General features: G+C 38.4%; 1 protein-coding gene across 2 annotated transcripts in view; it reads left to right on the forward strand.

Moving 5' to 3' along the window:
- clmpa (CXADR like membrane protein a) overlaps window positions 1–23,626 on the forward strand; it is a 70,593-nt gene continuing 46,967 nt past the window's right edge. The window contains exon 1 of one of the 2 annotated variants that reach the window (XM_084104387.1): window positions 1–280. In XM_084104387.1, the coding sequence (XP_083960513.1) occupies window positions 250–280 (31 nt within the window). In that variant the 5' untranslated portion in view covers window positions 1–249. Of the gene's footprint in view, window positions 281–10,752; window positions 10,823–23,626 lie in introns of those variants that run through there. The other variant, XM_084104388.1, reaches the window with a different exon arrangement.

Below are 23,626 nucleotides of genomic sequence, written 5' to 3' on the forward strand. Positions count from 1 at the left end.
AGGAGAGGAAAGAGATCGTAGATACGCATCCTAGTTGAAGTCAATGAGAACTTCTCTTCGGAGAAAACGGGCGCTTGTGAAGGAGCTTCAGGACGTCTGGAGATCTCAGAGATGCTTTTGATGGTCTCAGCCGGTGATATCGCTCCGCTCATGTTCAGAACAAAATTGAGAGACCATTTCAATGACTCAATGTGCTCGTTTTGAGGAGCAAAGGAGACGTTTCTGTAGGATTTTCAGTCCGGAGACGTGATGTCAGCCAGCGCTCGCGCCCTGCTCTTAGGTAAGTTTCCTCCTCGTGCTTGTGAGAGTGATGTTTCTACAGCACGTGTCAAATGTGATCAGTTGGAGAGATTTAATAGATTGGTAGACTTTGTAGTAGTTTACTTGGTTGGTGATGTCAGTAGTTTCTACTAATGTTACTTTTACACGATAATTGACACACAAAAAGCGATCGGATTATGGCAAGCTGTTTTAACATTTTCTTTAAGTACTACTAGTATTTATTTATTATGTTAGCCTACAACTATTTTGAGTAGGCTATTCCAGTATATTTTTAAGTTTCACTAGTAACTATTTTACTAGACATTCACTATTGCATTTTTTTTTTTTTTGTCTAGTAAACACATTTCAAATTTTTGCGATGAATATGTGATCTGGGGTTCAGATGTCAACTATTCACTTCCGATTGTATTCCATTTGTTGCTGGTATAAATTTTACTTGGCACATTTTATTGTTTACTTGTTATATGTAATGGATTAGTCAGAATAACAATTTTATAGTTCAATCTTATCAGTAGATTTAAAAGGAATTAAATATGAAAGGGGCTTGCCATAACCTGGTATACTTCAACCTTTCTTGTGTGCTGTATTATTCAGCATCCGGATAGATTATGCATTAATTTATTAATGCCTTCCTGTCCATGAATTAAGTTATGATTTCACATGTTGTCCACAAGTGATCTTAGATGCATGTTTCATAGCCTTTTTACAAACTCTCTGCGTTGCAGTTTTTTAAATGATACAGTACTGAAAAAGAAAGTTGAAAGCAAATTACTTTGACTTTTTTCTTTATTTCTCCATGTTTCTGTTATTGAGAATGCAGATATTTAGTGTTTAAGTCTGACACGTAGGGTGAAGTCAGGTAAAAAGGGTCACTTTTTGGTCTGAAGCAGCTTTAAAATGTCTTTAAAACACATTTTTGTGTTAAGTCGGGTCCCTTCTATCATTTTATGTTAAAAAAATTTAATAAAAAACCCAAAAACCCAAGAGCTATTTAAATGTCAGAAGTCTCCCTCAGTATTAACATCATTATGTTCAGTTATAGTAAAATGGGCCAGTGTTTCAAAACCATCATTGTTAAAAAATAAATTAATGCTATGTAATGTGAAAAGTTGCTATTATCAGTTTAGGTTATTCATCTTATATTTCCTCTTCAATACATGCAAACTGTAACAAACTCAGACCAATCAAACCAGTACATGCATGTCAAGTATTATTGTCTAACTGGCATATTTTACCTGATGGTAACCTATTTTACTGACATCATCCTATATAACTAGATTTGCATGTCCTTAAGGACATGTAAGTTCTCAGTTGCAAGTCAGCAAAACAAATAGTAATGAAGCTTTAGGAAAGCTTAGGTTTTAGGCATTGGTTCTGTGTAAATTAAATATTGCATCAGCCCTAAACTTTGCTGCTGTTGTGACGTTCAGGCCGAGTCTTATTTCCATTTGGCTGCTGGAGAATCAATACATGAGTTTTAAGTTGTGTGTAAGCCATTTTACTTGTGTGGATCTGGATATTCAATGAGGAAAAATGTGGACGAGACTTGATTTTATCCATTGGGAATTGATTGTTTTATGAAAAGAGGTCTCTGTATGACGGGTGGTTGTATGAGAGTGATTGAAAAAATAAGACGACTTGATGACGTCAGACGAAAAGGACGTTTAGTTATTGTGTTCTGAAGAAAAATTGCAGTAACAAGCACTTTTTTCATTTAGAATAACTTGCACCGGTGAACCATTCACAATAAGACTACAGGTAATACTAATTTAATGTTGACTTAAAGGGATAGTTCAACCGAAAATGAAAATTCTGTCATCATTTACTTACCCTCATGTTGTTCCAAGCCTATATGAGTTTCTTTCCTCTGTTGAACACAAAAGAAGATATTGTAAAGAATGATGGTAACCGGACAGTTGATTGGACCCCATTGACTTACATTGTATTTCTTTTCCTACTATGGAAGTCAATGGGTGCCGTCAACTGTCTGGTTACCAACATTCTTTAAAATATCTTCTTTTGTGATGACAGAATTTTCATTTTTGGGTGAACTATCCCTTTAAGTTATGTAGCACTGCATGTTCTGTAAAATACTGCAACCTGTGTGCTTTCTTTTACTGCAGTTTACTAAAGTGTTGTGACTAGACAATAAGTGGCACAGAGAGACACGAGGCGCTTGAGTCCTCAGACTCGCAAACATACAGCAGCAAACGCCATAGCAATTATCATGATGAGCGCTTTCATTAGTTGCATTAAAACAACTGTGCTAGACAAGCCATGCAAACAACACAACATATCACAACACCGTCATTCACCCCGCAGACATGCCAACACAACACAAGAGTATCTATCTATCTATCTATCTATCTATCTATCTATCTATCTATCTATCTATCTATCTATCTATCTATCTATCTATCTATCTATCTATCTATCTATCTATCTATCGGTATTGAAATTTAATTGGTTGGGCTTTTCTTCTGTAAATAATTGATCATTGTCTAACATCTTATTCCCTATAGCAACAATTATTACTCCTGTGGTTCTAAATAAATGTTTTTTGAGCAGCACAAACTGTTTTGTTTGTTTGATTATTCTCTCTCCTAGAGCAACTAGTGTTTTATCCCTCAGAAATGTGCTCATGATGAGGTAGCAATGGCAAGGTGCTGCCAAAGCAAAATGTGTTACTTTTCAGATTATATTTGAAGGGCTGGATAGATTCATTGAGACTTTTCTCATTAAATGCTGTGCTATTTGACATTTAATTTTAAGATTTGTGCAACAAAATGTTAGATATATAAAAATAAGGGACGCAATATATATATACAGGTATAGGATGCATAGGCCACCACGATATATAGGCCACCATATCGGTATCGGTATATGTTAATTTTCAATGTTATCGTTATCGGCCCAATAAAAAATGTTGGCTGACATATATTAAAGCCCATAAATAATGGATTATATCCTTCACCTGAGACACTTGAGATGCACACGGTTCGCAATGATGGTTTTTAATTACTTGAAATATGATTGAAATCAATTCAAAAAAGGAAAATACAGTTAAAGGCACAATATGTAACTCTTTTGCTTTAAAAATAACAAAAATCACTATATCTATGTTATATATATTTTTTTTTTGTGTACTTACATTATCCCGACTGTTTCCAACAACTTTCAAACCAGGAGAAATTTTAATTTAATTCGAAGACACGGCACGTTTCTTTATTTCCGGTTTGTCGCTGTCAGTGGCGTCATATCCGCGTTGTCCCTGGTTTCCGCTCGTGCTGCCATGGTAACCAGAGCTATGAACCAGAGCCCTCTGATAGTAATCAAGACGACAGACGTGGACCACTGTAGTTCGCAATGTCTATCTGCACGCTGTTGTTGTTTCGTTCAAACATTATGGACCATGGCAAGCAGACTTTGGATAAAAAAGGAGAACTAAAACGAGAATCAATATCAGCGCGGTGTTTTCGAGATGCCGAGAGCTCCCATAGACAGTATATAAACGAGAGCTCCACGTCCGAGACTTCGACCGCTCCTACATGTACTTTATTAAACAGGTGAGCATATTTACATAAAACTAATCAATGTTATATAGTTCAACAATGATAAAATGTCATAATATGATCTGTATGTTATTCTAATGTTGATCTAGCTTAACGTTACTGCTAACGTTAGTCTCATACAGACAAACTAACACATACATTTAAACACATTCAAATGCAGTTTAGTGTGCTAGTGTAATGTTAGACCAAGTGAAACAGCGCTGCGTTACCTCACAAGTTTAATTTGTCTAATAAACTGACCTGTGAGTAGTAATTCTGCGTGTAGTTCGGTAGAATGAAATGTCCATATTCCTTTTATATCCGCAGGACTCGCGTAGCGTTTGGAGCTGATAGCTGTCTCTTAGCAATCCCGAACTGCTTCATATCATAGTCATGATAAAAACATCGATGTATTCAGTCATCCATAAACATTATTAGATCGGTCGGCTTGACGTTGACGACAAGATCCATAATTCTTAGCAAATGTTGCGTCATCAAACTACGCCTTTGTTATTGTAAATAGGTTAGCGACCCCTAGTGGAGAAAAAATCCCATACTGTACGTTTAAGTGCAACATTGTGTCTGCCATATAGGCTACATGAAATTATCATTGTAGAGCATCATTATAATTGTGTGCTTGGGACATGGATTTTAATGTTGAGACTTTTGTTTTTGTAATCAGGATATGAAAAATTATATTAAAACTTGGATTTAGATTTATCTGCCAAATTGCAATATATCAGTTATCGGCTTTATATATACATATATTATTTTTAACATTTTTATATATTATTATTCAGTTTTAAGATTTGCATAACAAAAAGTTTTTGTTATATATTATCCAGTTTTAAGACTAGATATATAAAAATTATAGCCTGGGTTTTCCCATGCTGCCTCGAGCGCAGCGCGATTTTATTCACGCTGCTAGGCAGCCTGGATACCATGGACCAGATTTTCCCCTCAAAAAGGGAACCAATCACAGAATGGGGAGGGAGCAGCAAGACGATGACGACGTCTATGCAACACACCGATGCAGTTTGTTTATATCTATGGATCCAACATGGCATCAAACGCGAAGTTACCTTTCGATGCAGATAGTAGATAGTGTTCTAAGTAGTTTAGAACGCAAGTTTATTTCGTCTTCTTCCTCGTCGAATTTCTGTCGCTCTACATGCGTCATCTGGTATAATTGAAACGATTGGCTATGAGCTACGTGCAGGCGCATTTAATAGACATTCGTAGACATTTTCATTTTTTTTAAATGTAACATCTGATTCAAAAATTAAAACACTTCCCCTATTTTTATTTTTAGATGACATTTGCCATAATTTAAGGTTCACTTAAATGTATTTGTAAAAACACTTATACATTAATAACACTGTTATATGTCTCAAAATTAATATGCATTTTTCATATTCTACATTCTACGTTGTGATGTCTAAATTCCTTTGTAGTATTTAAAACGATTGGTTATTAGTTTGTTTTTTATTTTAACAAAATAGTATAGAATTTTAGTATCCGCCTGTTGTTTTTATTATTGACCATAACATAAAAATTATATATATATATATAAGCTGAAGTTTAATATCGGTGCATCCCTAATACAAACCAAAGCTTCTTTCCATTGCTTAAAATGCACATTTGTTACTTCATACTCAAATAAAGAGCGTGTTAAGAAGCAGATCTAAGATCAGTCTATTTTTAGATGGATCTCCAGGGGCAGAAAAGTATCTGTCAAGTATAAAGATGACATGGGCATCCAGAACCAGAGGTCAGGAAGTGACATCGTGCTGTGTGCTGCCTTCCCCCTCTTTCAGTCTCTCTCTCTCTCTCTCTCTCTCACTCACTCGCTCTGCCCTGTGAATGTTGCTGTCAAACAGACTTTAATAACAAAAGCTGCATGTAGCGTTCTGAAATATGGAGTATCTCCTTACTTGACCTCGGTGTCTCTAACCCTAACCCTGATGAGACCACAACCTTTCAGTGCCAGAGGCACATTCACTGCGAGCATCTGCCTTTACTTACGCAAATGCTATGAGATAAAAAGATCATTTGTGTGCCATAAAAGAAAAATGTTTCTCTGTGTCATTGTAAATGGTTTCTTCCTGATATTTCATGACAACATTACTTTAATATTTAATAGTTTGTTTATAATTTATTAATTTATACTTGCTAAATGGATGTCCCTGCATTACTTTCTTAGACACCATAAATACTGTATAATGGCTTCAGTAATGAAACCATTTGTACAACGAAGCTCGATACACTTCCCACAGGATTGTGAGGCATATTAAAGTGCACACCAACAAAAAGCTGGGAGTAACTAGCCCATGTGTGTGTGTTTTCAGGCGGCTGTGGTAATTTAGTAACTTAAGTCAGGAACTGTAGTGGGGTTTTTTCAGCACCTAGCTTAATTCAGCTCTTGATCACATGGACCATGTCAGCTGTGTGTGTGTGTATGTGTGTGTGTGTGTGTGTGTGTGTGTGTGTGTGTGTGTGTGTGTGTGTGTGAACGTCCCCATGGGGACCCAGCGCTGTCTTTAATTAGTAGAGCACATCACAGCAGGGCCGGCCCTCACTGAGAGCCGTGTCATTCCGTTCAGAGAAATCACAGTGACATCCTTTCTCCCACCAGACACACAGCACCAGCCACTTACCTCCTCTGTGTACACACACACACACACAAACACACACACATGCGCACACACACATGCGCACGCACACGCACACGCACACACACACACACACACACACACACACACACACACACACACACACACACTGATATCAATCACACAGCTGTACATGTGCGTAACACATCCAGAGAACAGTGCAGCAGTGTTGCTGTATGTGTTGGTGTGTGATGGTCTGTTTTGATGGGTGTCATGAAAGTAATATTGTACCTTGTCTTATCGACCGTATGACACCTTACACTTTAACAACAAGTGATTAATAGAAGATAAAAAATAACCTGAGGTCTGTATCTCAAAGGTGACAGACAGTAAAGACATTTATAATGTTCCAAAAGATATCAAATAAATGCTTTTGCTGTTCTTTTCTATAAAAGAACCCTAAACAATTGCATCACAGTTTCCACAAAAAAATATAAAGCTGCACATCTGTTTTCAAACATGTTTTTTAAATAAGCATGTCAGTGATCAGCATACAATTTCGTTTTATGGAAATGAGCAAATTTTACATTTTGTTATTGACTTCTTTTATGTTCCACATGTCAAGCAACATTTTGGCTGGATAGTGGATAGATAAAGATTTTTTTAGTGTAAAGTGAAGATAGGACTTAATTCCACTTCCCAAATTTAGACATGTGAATAGACTATCTATCTATCTATCTATCTATCTATCTATCTATCTATCTATCTATCTATCTATCTATTATTTGTCATCCATCCATCCATCCATCCATCCATCCAGTAAAGGACGTTTTACGTTCCCTCTGCTCGTCCCTTGTGCTTCTAGTGTATGTTGGTCATCATTGCTTTGAAGTGTCTCATGGCACAGGCCGCTCTGACCTACAAATCTCACGGCGCTCAGAGACACGAGTGAGGAAAACGGAAAACAGATTGTGGAGGAGCATTCGAGGCCCAGAGCTGGAATGATCTCCTTTACTCCTGCTTTTCCTGAGACACCGTGAAACGGTTTAGATTTACTGTAATCCAAACCACATGCTCTCACCTCATGCTTTCATTGTGGAAAAACCAAAATATTTCTTTCAAAAATATTTGGGGGAGGTTTTCGTTTCAGCGTTACCTCTGGATTTATAGGCAGCCTGACAGGATGATGTTACCTGAGGCACTGGCGGGGATTTGCAGGGTGTTTTTTGAGAAAACTTTACTGATACTTTATTTTAATAAAATGTATTTAAAAGGGTTTTTTTTTCTTCTTTTGCTTTTGACCACCCTGAAGATGAATTCGTACATTTGGATAAGAGTCACGTTTCTTGAAAAACAGTGGAGGGAAAATGAGGACTAGTTTTTTTTTAAAAGCTTTTAGTGCCAAGAATGAAACTTAAATCACACCCCTCCCTCCTCCAGGATTACAAACGATTCACTCTAAACATTTATTAACTTTGCTGTCCACTGCCCATTTGATAAATGAGCAAAACCTTTTAATATGAGACGCCAGACAAACAAAGAGTGATGGATGTGTTTAAATACATTAATTAATCTTGTGCATTAAACGTAATGTCTATGAATAGCAGCTGTTGTCGATTAACACAGAAAATATATATATTTTTGTTAAAATGAAAAAAAGAAGAAGCATTTGCTGTAATGCACTTAGTGGAAAACTGGCAAGCGACTGGAGGGTAGAAAAGCAGAAATATGAAGCTCAATGATTTTTTTTCTTTCTTTTTAAAGCACTTAGATGAATTGTTTTTGAGCTGTCTAAATCATTTTTTTTTTTGGGTGGACGAACTTCTGGTTATGTATTTTTGACAGATAAGGTTGTAGTTGGCACACATGCTGGAAGAAGCTAATGAGGTTTTCTCCTTCTCTCTAGTTCTTTCTCTCTTTCTCTCCCTTACTTTTTTTTCCCAGAACATATGGCACCAGCACTTCTGTTTTTTTACAAGTCGTTAGACATAACTTCTTAAAGAAATTGAGCCGTTCCACTGCACTGCACATGTGCGACTTTTTGTGCTCTAATTGCTCCTGTTGAATCAGTGCGTTCTGTTCACCTACAAAAAAACAAAAGCAGCAGCAGTTTTTGCCATCTCGCATCGCTCATCCTTTCACGGCTAATACACCCAGAAGGAACACCCGCAGGCTGCATTTGGCAACTTTCTGATTATGGTGCAGGATTCAAGATGTATTTAAAATGAGGTGTCCCTTGAATGTAATACAGCAGAGAAAGGTCTGGGAAAATGCTAGTTAATTTTATATGTTGTTTTTGGGCTTTCGCCACTCTTTAATGATATATAGCACGAGAATGAAGGGAAATTGCAGTGGAAAGACAGATGGAATGGGATTAGAATACAGCACAGACTCAATCAAACCCATCGCTGCCTCCCATTTTGCATGCTGTCCATCCAAAATAGTATGCAAGATTAGAATGTGTGCATCAATGCTGCCTTCACACTATATTAAATTGCCTACTTCCCACTTCTGAAGTTGTGATTATGAGCTTGTCGCATACAAGTGATTTGTTTGGCGGAATGAACAGGACTCATGGAGGACACCAGGTTTATTCTTGCCTATTTATTGGGAAAATCTTATTAAAGCCAAAACTATATTTATTGTCCTATACATTCATTGATAACCATATACAAAATTAATCTAGATAGTCAGCATGCTGACAGTTCTGGAATTCCAGTCAAATACAGGCTATTTTCGCTGTGTTTAAATTAAAACATACGATACGCTTCAAATGCTTATTCATATATGTAAATATGCACCACCTTAATGACAAGACAATGCGATGTAGCTGTTTTGGAAAAAATTAATAAAGAATACCAGTCACAGCAGCAATCGTTCTCCCCTCCGCCATGTTTAATGTTTATGGCCCGCCCAACTCGGGAACTTGGGTATCAAAATTATCCCTGTACTTCCCAGAGGTAAATTCGACTTGAGAGAGCGTTGATGTCCAATTTTTCACTATAGGAAACTCATATTTACGATAATTCCGTTAGCACATAAAGGCAGCATTAAATCATAGTATGCTAAGAAACAGTATTCTAAAATAGGGCTGTCGATAAAATCAACAGCACTATATGGCTTAGTGTAGAAAATAGACAGTCCACGAAACTACCACTCTGTCGCTTCAAAAAGTTCATAAAGAGATCGTAAAACGAATCCATATGAATTGAGCGGTTTAGTCCAAATTGTCTGAAGAGACTTGATCACTTTATATGATTTAAGCTGTTATTCACATAGAAACTTTAATCAGCACACACATCAGCATGTTCGCTTGACATGCGAGAACCAATGAGGTTCATTCTTGTGTGTTACGTAAGTCTTGCAGGTTTGGAACGACATGAGGGTGAGTAAATGATGACAATTTTTTTTTTCATTTTTGGGTGAACTAACCCTTTAAGATGTAAATATTGGCATTGTAATTTTACAGTAAAATAAAATTATTTTTACTACTCAAATTTTTATTTTAGAATACAATATATTTCTCATTTAATTTAATAGTATTATTTTATGTAATATAACAATATTGAATAGGTCAAAAACAGTAGGAATAGAGCCTATGAAAACTCAAGAGGAAAGATTTTATTAAAACTAATTTTCAACACTAAAACAACATTTTTAATACAGTGAAGGATTTTGCCATTTTAAAAAGTTTTTCTGCTTTAAAAAAATAAATATATATATATATATTTTCTGTTCAGATAAACTCCAACAAAATTGCCCCCCAAATATACAGTAGCCTATCTATTCAAGTCATTTGTTGAAAATCCCTGTGTTTTTTTCTATCGCAATATATATTGTAGAAAAATATCGCAATGCCAGTTTTGTTCCAATATTGTGCAGCCCTATTCTAAAATATAACAGGTTGGATTGACAGTTTCCACATTTAACCTCCAGTATTAGCATGTAAGTGGACTTGTCAGTAAAATTGGGTTCACCCTCCCCAGCCCTTCATGAGCTGACACCTTCCTCCTATTGTTCGTTAAATACTGAGGGTTTGTGTGTGTGCTGTGAAAAGCTGTATTTTAAAAGGACTGTCTGGTGTTATTTGCGGTACGGAGGAGGACGAGTCAATACAGGTGCTGCCGTGTCTGCGTGTCGGGCTGCTGTTTCCTGCTGTGTCTATTCTGAGCAGCTTTACCTTGGCGTTCATGCGGTGTGACAGCTTAACTGCAGTGCGCTCCCTCCTGGAACAGACGAAAGGCGAAGGTCTCGCTCAGATGCCCGGTCTTCCTCAGCGTGAGACGAAATCTGGCATTTAAAAAGAGGCATGCCATTTACTGTGTCCAGCAACAGAGGAAAAACAAGATCCTAGGAGAAACCTGCCATGAGATAAAGGTTATATTGATAAAAGTCATTTTTGTTTGATTTTATTATTTATAGACCAAGCTGAGTTTCTAATATATTGCGTTTTATTTGCTCTGAGGAATACGGTGGTTTAAACAGATCATTTGAGAAAATTCTGTCATCATTCCCAACCTGTTTGATGTTAATTCCTCTGTGGGGGAAAAGGAGAAGTTTAGCAGCATGTTGACGCTGCTCTTTTCAGGGTACTATTCAAGCTCCAAAAATCATGTGTGCATTTTTCTTTTAAAACTTCCGATCTTCGCCATACATGTTGACTCTGATCCCCGAATAAGAAGACAAACCTACACTTTATCTCTATCATTTTTGTTGCTAGAGTAATCCTGTATTTGCTTCTCTCTTGTATTTACTACTACATGACATGCGCAAATTGGTGGGCAATGATGTTAAAAAAAAGAAGCAATGATGTAGAAGTATACTTCTACATCATTGTAGAAATATCTAAGAAAACTATGAAAGCGCGGTCCGAAGAGTGCAGAGATGGCTCTGTGTGAGTGGTATTTACAATAGTAACGTTAAATACAAGTACTCCACAGCGACTCTAGAGGTCGCTGTTTGAGGAGAACGGAAACTGCATAGTGTGCCTACAGGTTTTATCGAAACCAAGCTTCCCAAATGACTCGTTTCAGATTTTGTCCCAGTATGACGTCATAGTGCGCTAAGACATACTTTAACAAGGAAGTTTAGAGTTCTAAAAAAAAACTTTTATTTTTATAGTAGCCTACAATGACCTCTTGGGCCCTATTTTAACGATCTGAAACGCAAGTATCAAGTGCGAAACGCAAGTAACTTTGTGGGCAGGTGTTGGGTGCTGTTGCTATTATACCGGCGGGATAAATTATTCTTGCGCCCGACGCAAATCTAAAATGGGTTGGTCTGAAGTAGCTTCATTATTCATAGGTGTGGTTTGGGCGTAACGTGAAATAAACCAATCAGAGCGTCATCTCACATTCCCTTTAAGAGCAGGCGCGCTTGTTCCATGGCGGATTGCTATTATAACGGCGGATTTGCCAGACGCACGCCAGGAGCAGTTCACAGCCGAGGAGACCGACGTTCTCGTCAGGGCTGTAAAACACAGAGAAGTGACATTGGGGATGGAGAAACACACCCAAATTAGCTTCGGTTAAACAGGCGTATAAAAATTTGGGTAAATGTGTAAGCTAGATTTATGCCTATTTTTTTCACATCTTCATGGACACAACAGTGATTTCCCTCGTGTGTTAATATTTTTCCTTGTAATAATGTATGATTTGCAAAAATGAAAACTGCTGCGTCTGTGTAGATGAGAGAATCAAAGTGTATGCGCGTTGTGCACATGCTACATTGATTATGGCCAAGCATGCGCCCTTAAAATAGCATATGAATAACATGCGCAACGCGCCACTGCAAAACTTCTAAACCTGCAAAATAGCACCAGGGAACGTTTGCGAACACGCCTCCTCTTTTTGCTATGCGTCGGTGTACAAAGTCAATTGCCCTGGGTGCAAGATAGGGCCCCTTATGTCAAAATTTGATTTCTCAATTCATGACCCCTTTAAACCTATTTTATTTCAGGTAGTTGCCAAGAAAACATTTCTTATTTTTATTTAGTTTAACTTTATGAACAAAAATAACTAAAACATAAATAATAAAAACTATATAGACAGAATAAAAATGAAAACACACAACAAATTTACTAAAACTTGAACTAAATTAAAATAAAAATGGAAAATATAACAATATAAACTAATTCAAAGTATTCTAAATCTCCCAAATCTCATTCACATTCATGAAAATTCAAATCATATGAATGAGAAGATGAGCTATGGCGGCGGGGGAGATTTTCAATGAATTTTTGTTACAAATCTATTGTATGAATTGAAATGAAATGCACACATTTATGGTGTTTTTATGGTGCATTTTTGCTTGACAGCCTCTGGTAACCATTCACTTTCATTTTATGGAAGAGTAGCTTAAATGTATGAACATCTTTTGTGTTCAGCAGAAAAACGCCATAAGGAAGAGTGAATAAGGGCTTTTTTTCCAAATCTATCCCTTTAATCACTAGGAAACATTGATGTCTTTTTTGATGTCACAATAACAAGAAATGCGTCAAGGCAAGCGAAGCGGTAGGGAATAACAAGGGCCTTCCATCGGCCGAACGTCTCTCGATTAAACAAACATTACTCATGTCAACAGCGTATGTCTCTTTCTCTCTCTCTCCATTGACCTCTCCTCTGTACTGCTCCTGTGACTTTGAGTAATGCTGAAACCAGGGCAGAGTTTCCACAGCCTCCCCTTAATGAGCTAATTAAGTCCGTGGCTTGCAGTTTTAAAGTAGCTGTTGGTAGGCAGAGGAAATCTCAGCAAACACACAGACTTTGGGTTTGCATGGAAGAGCATCTCTGACATTACGTGGGCGGCACAGCATGGCAGCTTTTGTTGGGTCAACACAGATCTTAGAGCTTGGTACTTTTCCGGCTCTTGATGGAAATAACATCACATTTATTTTCACCAAGAGGTGCAGCAATTTTTGGTCAAGATCTTGTATTGACAATGCAAGAGTCCAGGGGCCTCATTTATAAAACTGTGCGTAGGAACCTTACTAAAAGTGTACGTGTGCCCGAAAGCCAAAAATGGCGTACGCAAAAAAATATTCAGATTTATAAAACTGTTCGTACGCCAGAACCTGCGCAGAATTCACTTTATAAATCCCAGTCAGCGGAAGATTGTGCGCACATGCGTCTCCTCCCCGAAATAACCATATATGGAGCTTACAACGCCTAGTTTTACTATGCAGATCCTCATCTGCATATCATTTGCATATGATTATTCATTCACGTGATAACGTTTATCGGTACAAGACACATTACATTAATAAAAATCAAGTAGCTATCCTTGCCTTTTTTTGAATACATAAATCAAATAGTGTAAAATACATTTCAGAGAAAGTTTTTCTCAATCTTTTCCACTGGCCGAATTGTATTTTTAATTGATTTATATTTTTAATGGAAACAGATAGGCCTTGGGCATTATTTGCACGAAACTATTTTCTCAGACAATCTGGTATTATCATGATAAGCAATTATCTCTGTGGTTAAAACATTAAAACACAGCATGCCAGAGGAAAAGTGTTCAAAAACATCGCATCCACAACAAATATTTCTATATTGATTGAATTTGAATATAAAAAATGTTGTAACTTCTCAGTAATGATTTCATGTTTAAGTGTTTAACTCCATTAATTTGAATGGCATATTTAATCTAAATGTTTATATCAGAAGTAAAACATAGTTTAAATCATTATTTTATTTATTTAAACTGTTATTTGCGTCAGTTTCACTAAACGGCCCAATGCGCTCGCTGGCGCGGACATTTAAGAAGGGATGGATATTTGCTTCAAGTGATAGGCTTGTTGAGTGAAATTATATTTGTATTATCTTTCTGTATATGTTTAATTTTCTTTAGATTTTCTGTCTAAAAGTGACCAAAAAGACACTTAACTCCAGCTCACCATCAGTGTCGCCAATTCCCTTTGTCTCCAGAATGTGCGTACGCACGGCTCAAAGTTTGCTTAAAGATGCGCACATTCTCCCGTCAAGTTTGTTTTTTATAGATCACAACCTTTGCGTGGGAACTGGTGTACAGTACGTACGTTTCCAGCCCTGTTTTGTGCGTACGCACGCTTTATAAATGAGACCCCAGCACTTTGTAAAGTCTCCTTCAGCACATCCCATAGACTTTCAGTGAGTTTGAGGTCTGGAGGTTCTTTCCCAATTTTTTCACAGTTTGAGCCTGATGAATCTTGGCATCCTGGATATGGCCATGATGTGTCTTCCTACATGGTTGTTTAAGAAATGAAAAGCTACACACTCCATCAATTAGGGTTAAAAGAACTATTGGCAAACATAACATGCAAGAAACATAATAATCACTGTAATAATGATCCAATCATAACTCCTAAGCATTTGCCTATTTAAATCCAAACAGCGACTTTTTTTTGGCCGTGCAATGTATTTCACAATATTACTGGGTTTACTGTATTTTTGATAATATAAATGCAGCATTGTTCAGCATTTTACACTTCTTTAAAAACTTAATGACTCCAAACTTTTGAACAGTAGTGTAAGCGGACCAGACTTTATGCCAGTAGTCAAAAGCATGGCTGTGTGAGACTAGAACAACAGAAAGAACTGCATTAGCACACACCAGCATTTATCTATTGTCTATTACACAGATGATTCAATGATGTTGGTTTTAATCTAATGTGTCAGTGCTGCGTCTGCAGAAAGACCTAAACAGTCAGTCTAAAAATAAAACAACAGTTGAAATGTGTCTTCAGGGGAAGTGAGTGTCTTCTCCTCATTACCTTGTGAGGATCTACATGACGCAGGAGATTTTGACCAAGTTTGACGGCGTCGTCCGATCTCGTCTGACTCATGTGAGATGACTGATGGATGGTGGGTCTGTTGATAATGAGTCTGCATTCTTTGATGGCATGGATCAGCATTAGAAAGATCCGGGATGACCTTGCGTTATGCAAACGTGTGACACCTCTCTCTTCGGAAGAGAAATGACTGCATACATTCCATGCGCATCCTGGAGAATGTGAGCGGAAAGCTAGCTGGAGGGAACGGCGTGTGTGTGACTGCTCATCCCATGCTGTGAATGTGTGAAAGACAGATGTCAAGGTTAGCTGATGTGAAGGCACAGTGCATTCTGCCATCAGCGTGTGATCTTCAGAGGAGAGCAGAAAGAAAGAAGCTATGTGTGGAATGGAATAATAGGCTTCTGCATAATGCACAGTATATACCGTTTTTACAAATGAGCATGTTAAAACGTATGACCGGGGTCCAAAATAAATATTTGGGCACATCTGCCAATGTCAAATTAATTTAGGTAAATACCAGCAGTAAATATTTCGCAAGCGTTGCAAAGCATTGCTGTTTATTTGATATATACAGTATCTCACAAAAGTGAGTACACCCCTCACATTTCAGCAAACATTTTAGTATATCTTCTCAAGGGACAATACTATAGAAATGAAACTTGGATATATTTTAGAGTAGTCAATGTGCTGCTTGTATAGCAGTATATATTTACTGTCCTCTGAAAATAACTCATAATTATATACATACAGAAAATAACATACAGCCATTATTCTCAAAATAGCTGGCAACAAAAGTGAGTACACCATAAGTGAGTGAACATGTCAAAACTGTGTCCAAAGTGTTAATATTTTGTGTGAGCACCATTGTTATCTAGCATTGCCTTAATCCTCCTGGCCATGGAGTTCACCAGAGCTGCACAGGTTGTTGCTGGGACCCTCTTCCACTCCTCCATAATGACATCATGGAGCTGCTGGATGTTAGACACATGGTGCTTCTCCACCTTCTGCTTGAGGACGCCCTACAGGTGCTCAATAGGGTTCAGGTCTGGAGACATACTTGGCCACTCCATCACCTTCACCTTCAGCTTCCTCAGCAAGGCAGTTGTCATCTTGGCATTGTGTTTGGGGTCGTTATCATGCCGTTCGGCACAGTTTCTGAAGAGAGGGCATCATGTTCTGCTTCAGAATGTCACAGTACATTTTGGAATCCATGTTTTCCTCAGTGAAGCTCAGCTCCCCAGTACCAGCAGAACTCATGCAGCCCTAGACCATGATGCTACCACCACCATGCTTGACTGTAGGCAAGACACAATTTTCTTGGTACTCCTCACCAGGGCATCGCCACACATGCTGGACACCATCTGAGCCAAACAAGTTTATCTTAGTCTCATCAGACCAAAGGACATGGTTCCAGTAATTCATGCTCTTGGACAGGTTGGTTTCAGCAAACTGTTTGCGGGCTTTCTTGTGAGCCAGCTTCAGAAGAGGCTTCCTTCTGGGACGACAGCCATGCAAACCGACTTATGGGGCGTATGGTCTGAGCACTGACAAGCTGACCTTCAGCTTCTGCAGCCTCTAAAGCAATGCTGGCAGTACTCATGCGTCTGTTTTTTGAAGCCAGCTTCTACACCTGACGCACAGCACAAGGACTCAACTTCTTTGACTGACCCTTGCGAGACCTGTTCCGAGTGGAACCCCTCTTGGAAAACCTCTGTATGACCCTGGCCTGTACTGTAAGTCAGTTTCAGGGTGTTACCAATCTTCTAATAGCCTAGAACATCTTTGTGGAGAGCAACAATTCTGATTCTCAAATCCTTAGAGAGTTCTTTGCCATGAGGTGCCATGTTGAACATCCATTGGTCAGTATGAGAGAATTGTACAAGCACAAATTTTAACTGACTAGACAAATTTGACAACTGACAAATTTTAACTGACCAGACATGTTATTTACTAAACAAAGCCAATTTTTCTCACATTTGCTGCTTGGAGAGTGTTAATTATGTACCCAGATTATGCATTATGCTACAAATTCCACGCAACATTATTGTCACAACCTCATCGCTTGTTTGATTCAACTAGTTGCATCTAATTAATCTCAGAAATAAATACAATTTTGCTAAAAAATTGGTTGCATTTAAATTCACAGCCCATAATACTTCTGATTTATTCATCACACGTCAAATGAAAGAACAAGTTTGAGCGCAGTGCTTTGTGGGATGTAGTATAATACTGTGCAGTATGCTTTTTTGTAGCTACTAAATGTTGAACGTTTTCCCCCAAATGTAATGCAAGTATCAGAAAATTCACATACTATTCACATACTGCAGAAGTAGTAAGAGTAGTGTGGTAGTTTGGTATTCTGAGCAGGCAGAGAAAAGTTTGGAGAGAGGATATTTGATTTCCTTTCATTATCTGCCAAATTGCCACTGTATTCTCTTCTAAGTAGAGCCAGGTGTCTGGCAGGCTCGTCTCTTTCTCTTCCACTTTCTTTCACCTTCCTGTCTTCCTGCCTCTCTGCAGTACTCTGGCTCCGCTGGAGAGGTTCATGTCACATCAGACCCCTCCCCTCGCTGTGTTATATTACAGCATGTCATGTTACCCATTTAAGTGTCAATTGGACTAAAGATGCCATCATTGCAGCATGATCATGTCCTCTGTCCGTGACACTTTTATGAGAGGCAGAACGAGACTGTAATCACAGGACACACACCCACTCTTACTGTCCTGTGGATGAAAATAAATCTAGGTTACATTACATTCTAAAATTAGAAATAATGTTTTGCATAAAGAAAAATTAAGCTTGTTTTAGAACCTTTAAGATTTTTTATTTATTTTTTGCATTATGAGATGCATTTTGTGCCAATATTTTCATGACAACATTAACTCACAAATACTCATTACCGTAATGCATCTGGAGGTTTTACTTTTGAGTTTGTTTTTTTCAATTATAATTACAGAATACATTAGTAATTTTTAACAATACATTTTTTTGCTAAACATTTAAATCATTTATAATTATTTTGTCAAATTACTGTATGAAATTAATTTGTATTACAGTAATGTAATTGTCATGAAAGCGTGTCTATGTAATATATATTTATACTGTACATACATAAGAAAAACAAAAGAACATTTAAAAAAAAAAAAAAAATATATATATATATATATACGTGTATATATATATATATATATATGTGTATATATATAAACATGAACATATACAGTATATAAATACACACACACACACATTGATGGTGTATTTCTCTCTATACATATAAACAGTAGTGGCCAAAAGTGATGTCCGGCCTAGGAAATCGGACATCTTTACCCTTTATTCAGATATTATTAAAAAATTGTTAAAGATTTTGTAATCATATTGTAACGTAGACGGCTGAAGCAGATGCAGAAGCAGAATCCAAGTGCAGCAGGTTTTATTAAAGAAACTCAAAAGATAACAAACTCAGACAGAGACTACAAACTCAGACAGAGACTCAGGAACAGGAACAGCCAACATACAACATCAAGAACTCACAAAGACTGAAACAAGACACAGGGCTTAAATACACAGACAGACAAGCTAAACAAGATAACAAGGGGGCGTGGCTAATGAAAAACACTTGGGGAGACTAATCAACATAATGGGGAACTGCTAAACATAGGATGAGACAGGGGAACACAGACATGAATCGTGACATTTAAGGAGCGGATTCCAGACGCTCAGGAAAACAGTCCAGGAGGGTGGTGGGGCAGAGGCAGACCCGGGGGCGGGATGGAGGGCCAGGCCCATGGAGTGGAAGAGGACCTGGAGACCGCGGCAAGACGGGAGGCCAGGGCAGAGCAGGCAGTGCAGGCGACCCTTCAGGCGGCCAGGGCGGAGCAGACGATTCAGGGGGACCAGGCGGACCTGGCGGTTCAGGGCTACAGGGCGGAACAGACAGTTCAGGAGACCATGGCGCCGCGGCCTCCATGGTTCTATCAAGGGACCTCCTCAGGGGCTCAGGTTCAGGCATGGCGGCGGCCATCTCTGCTGAGGTGAACAGTCTCTGGCTCGGCAGACATAACGTGAACAGTCTCTGGCTCGGCAGACGTGACGTTAACAGTCTCTGGCTCGGCAGATGTGACGTGAAGCATCTCTAGATTGGCAGGACTGACGTGAAGAAGTTCAGACTTGGTGGGTACTGTAGGGTTGCGGGGCTCCTCATCCACCAAACCCACAGTAAAAGTTGAACCGCTCAAGGAAAGGGCAAGGTCAATATAATGCTCAAGAGTCCAGCTAGGGTCATGTAATGGCATTACGGAGCTGAGCGGCTCAGATAGTCCTCCACGAAAAAAGATCATAAGACATACCTCGTCCATACCAGTCAGGTGAGCCAGCTCTAAAAAGTCCATCACAAAGCTTTCAATGGATCGATCCCTTTGACGGAGACGCATGATTTTTGCTGCTGGATTCATTATGTGGTGAGTTCTTCTGTAACGTAGACGGCTGAAGCAGATGCAGAAGCAGAATCCAAGTGCAGCAGGTTTTATTAAAGAAACTCAAAAGATAACAAACTCAGACAGAGACAACAAACTCAGACAGAGACTCAGGAACAGGAACTGCTAAACATAGGATGAGACAGGGGAACACAGACATGAATCGTGACACATATTACATAGTTGTGCTTAGAGTCAATCGTTTTATTTGTGATAATAACATAATGAAACATGCCAAATTGTGTGGACATTATTTTTGGTCAGGCTGTCGTACAAAGAGATTATGAACACATGCAAAAACAAGAGAGAGCCGACAAAATATTAACGTCCCCATGAAATCAAAATTGAAGTTTTTTGGCTGTTAGTATGAATATTTTAGCCTTAGTGATGAGCCGAAACCGAAAATGTAGGATGCTCTTGGCCGAAAACCGAAACTGAAGCCGAAAATGGCTTCTTTTAAAAACTTATATATACTGCTTGAATTTAATGGATCTGAAATGAAAAATCACAATATAATAATCAAATTTTATTAACAGTTACATAACAAAACATAAAATATTTTTAACAATAAATATAAATAATAATACCAAATAATATTATTCTTCAAGTTTTATGTTCCATCAAATAAAATAGTTTTTTAAAAGTTGTGCAAAAAAAATCCACAATTTTGGAGATTTTTGCAGAACAAATGTTACATATTGCAACTTTGGTGTCCTCTCGTATAGGGCTGTCACTTTTGTGAAAAATAAATCCTGTTCGATTTTTGAGACATAGGCTAAGTGTTCATTGAATCGTTAGTAAATTGCCTATATTTGGCGTTGATCCGTTTTCAACGCCAAATATAGGCAAATCCACGGACAACTAAACAGGCATTAGGACGACCGTAAAGAGGGCGCACAAGTCAGCAATGTGGACTGCCATAACATCAATGAAAAGCATTACTGAAGGCTACATATTATGCACTATATTATGCAGAAATAGGCTATGTGTATGTGTGTGTGTGTGTGTGTGTGTGTGTCAGAACCTGCAGTTGCTGTGTGACGCGCGTTCGCTGAGAGCATATACTGTAGTGACGAGCTGGACGCGCTCCGAGAGAAGGCCGTTAAAATCGATTCCCTATTTTCGTTTTCGAAACTTGTGTTGGTTGGTCCGATCGATTGTGCAATAAGTGACAGCCCTTTGACATGCTTAATCTTTGATAGGCAGACGCGTGATAACAGCTCGACCATGAGTGAAACCCAGGCGGGAAGGAAGTCGACCGGAAGTTGAAGCCGGCCGCGTGCCACCATCTTGTAGCAGAACTTCACCTGCAGTTAGCATCCCATTGACTCCCATTCATTTTGGCGTCACTTTGACAGCGAATAACTTTACATCTGAGGTGTTTGAAGACTCCATTTGTCCATTATTTATTTCTAAAGAAACACGACAATGTATAAAATGCTCCATTACCTTGTAGCTTATGTTATGGCCCCGTAGAAGCAGTTTTTGTAAAAGTAGGCTAACGATTGCGTCATAACCACGCGACTCTCTGTCGCACAGTAGAGAGATTACCGTATGGACGGGAGGAGAAGCTCGCGGGCAATCGGGGGGACGTGGAGGCAAAATGACAATATAATTAATCAGAATACCTAGCAAAAGTTGCTCCAAGCTCATGTACAGCTCCTACTCACACTCTCCGTCTCTGCAAGATTCGGAAGGGAATGATTCAGATTTCTCTTGGCACAGCTACTAGAAGACAGACGGGTTGCTCACGTGGTCCGTGTAACGCTTTGCTCGGTTTGAGTCTGCGCGTCAGGAAAGGAAGTGCTAAGAAATCGCTAAAAATGGGCTTCACTTGTCTCAATTGAGATCCAATGAGATGGCTCTGTCCATTTCTTATACTGTCTATGGTGAAACCTAAGCGCTTGCTCACGGATGGGAAGGGCGGGTGACATTCATTTTCGGTTAAACGTTTTCGGCTGTTTTTTTTATTATTTCGGCCCGAAACCGATAATGCCATTTCAGCCGAAAATTTTCGGCGGCCGAAATTTCGGTGCACCCCTAGTTAGCCTTACTGTTATCTATAAGCTAGTGAGATCCAAAACAATGGCAAAATTTGCATTTAGAAGACATAAGCATTCAAAACTTACAGTCTCTCACTTCTGCCAATATGAATCAATGATTTTGATGACATCTGCACTTCAGCTTTTCATCAGATTTTCTGTCCAATCAAATGCTCGAATGTAAATCGTCCTGTCCCCTACATCAGGGTTCACCAATCTCGGTCCTGTAGGGCCGCTGTCCTGCAGAGTTTAGCTCCAACCCCAATTAAACACACCTGAACCAGCTAATCAAGGTCTCACTAGGCATACTAGAAACTTTCAAACAGGTATGTTGGAGCTGGTTGGAGCTAAACTCTGCAGGGACAGTGGCCCTCCAGGACCGAGATTGGTGAACCCTGCCCTACATTATAGATAAATGCTGAAGCTGCGACTAAAATCGGTCACTTGTTCACACGTTTACTATTTTCTTCATGGTGAATGGCACTATTGTGCACTATATATGGGATAGGGAACGATTCAGACAGTGTAAATATGCTTTCACGTCAGCGTCATGCAAACCGCCACAGCGCGCACACAGTCTGCTCCGTTCAAGAGACACGATAGCACAGAGCGGATCAAATGCGTGATACTAGAAAATTATCATATGCGCATACCGGAAAATGTATCAGACCCATTTGAATTCTGCACAGTATGCTATATTTTAAAGAGATATGGTGGATATTAGTAGGAAACTGCGGCTCTACCGAGATCAACGGCTATAAATGAAACACTATTGGCTATTTAAAAAAGGGGAGGTGCTGTTCAATAAGTCCCGCCCTGTCTTCCTGCTTCTGTGGAAATTACGTCAACTCATTGAATAATGCTACTTTGAGTCAATGTATTCTTTTTCCTGTGAGCTTTTTGTTTATCTATGCATTTTTGTTTTTGTGTAGTAGCTGTAGTTTTCCTTTTTTGCAAAATATTTTTTTCAGATAAATACCTTCACCAAATTTATTGTTTTGTTCTCATATTTAAAAAAATATATGATTTTTTCCCCCTCATATTTTGATGGTTTAGCTGAACTTTATAGGTTCATTAAAAACAAACATCCCTTCCGGACATCACTTTTGGCCACTACCTTATATACACTTTATATAGGGTACTAGTTGTAAAATCACGATTAGAGTTATAGCAAAGATAAGTCCATTTATCAATGCACCTGAAGTCAGCAGCTTTCATAATTAATGTGTGTGTCTTTTTTAATGTTTGTTTGTTTGTTTTACTTCTCTTGCTTAGGGAGAGATCTGCTTGCTCATGTCAATTAATGCTGCAAGGGTCCTCAAGAAATCAATGCAAAACTGCTGCGCTGATTTAATTATTTCCTTTTTCACACACGGGAGAGAGAGAGAGAAGCTCTTAGGAAGTGAACCAGAAAAAAGACACACTCAGCCTGACCCTGACTTTTTGTCTATTTTAGCAATATAATCTCCTTTATCATTGGATTTTAGCTCAGCCACAGTTAAATGCTTTATTTCTGTGTTCGCTGGCAGAACCGAACTGTGCTTGCCCACTAAAGCCACATGCTTTTGTATAGATTGGGTTTTGAGTCACATAATCAATAATACATAAATTCTAATTGCCAAAGGTCAATTATTGAGCTCAGGTCCATGGGAACAGGATATAAGTACATCCCTAAAGCTTCTGACTAATTTTAGCATGACGATTGTGCAATATAGAATCAATTACCAGCATGATGCAATTAATTCAAAATAAATAATTGAATAAAAATCGACTCTGTTTATTGAAGTCAGCACTCCATTCGCATTAATACTTCTCAGTCATAAAACTAAAACCTTGTCCATGATAGAAATTGTTCCGTTAAAGTTATTCAAAATTCAAAAAGCCAATATTTTT

The sequence above is a fragment of the Abramis brama genome (genome assembly GCF_963993115.1).
Source record: "Abramis brama genome assembly, chromosome: 25".
NCBI lineage: Eukaryota > Metazoa > Chordata > Actinopteri > Cypriniformes > Leuciscidae > Abramis > Abramis brama.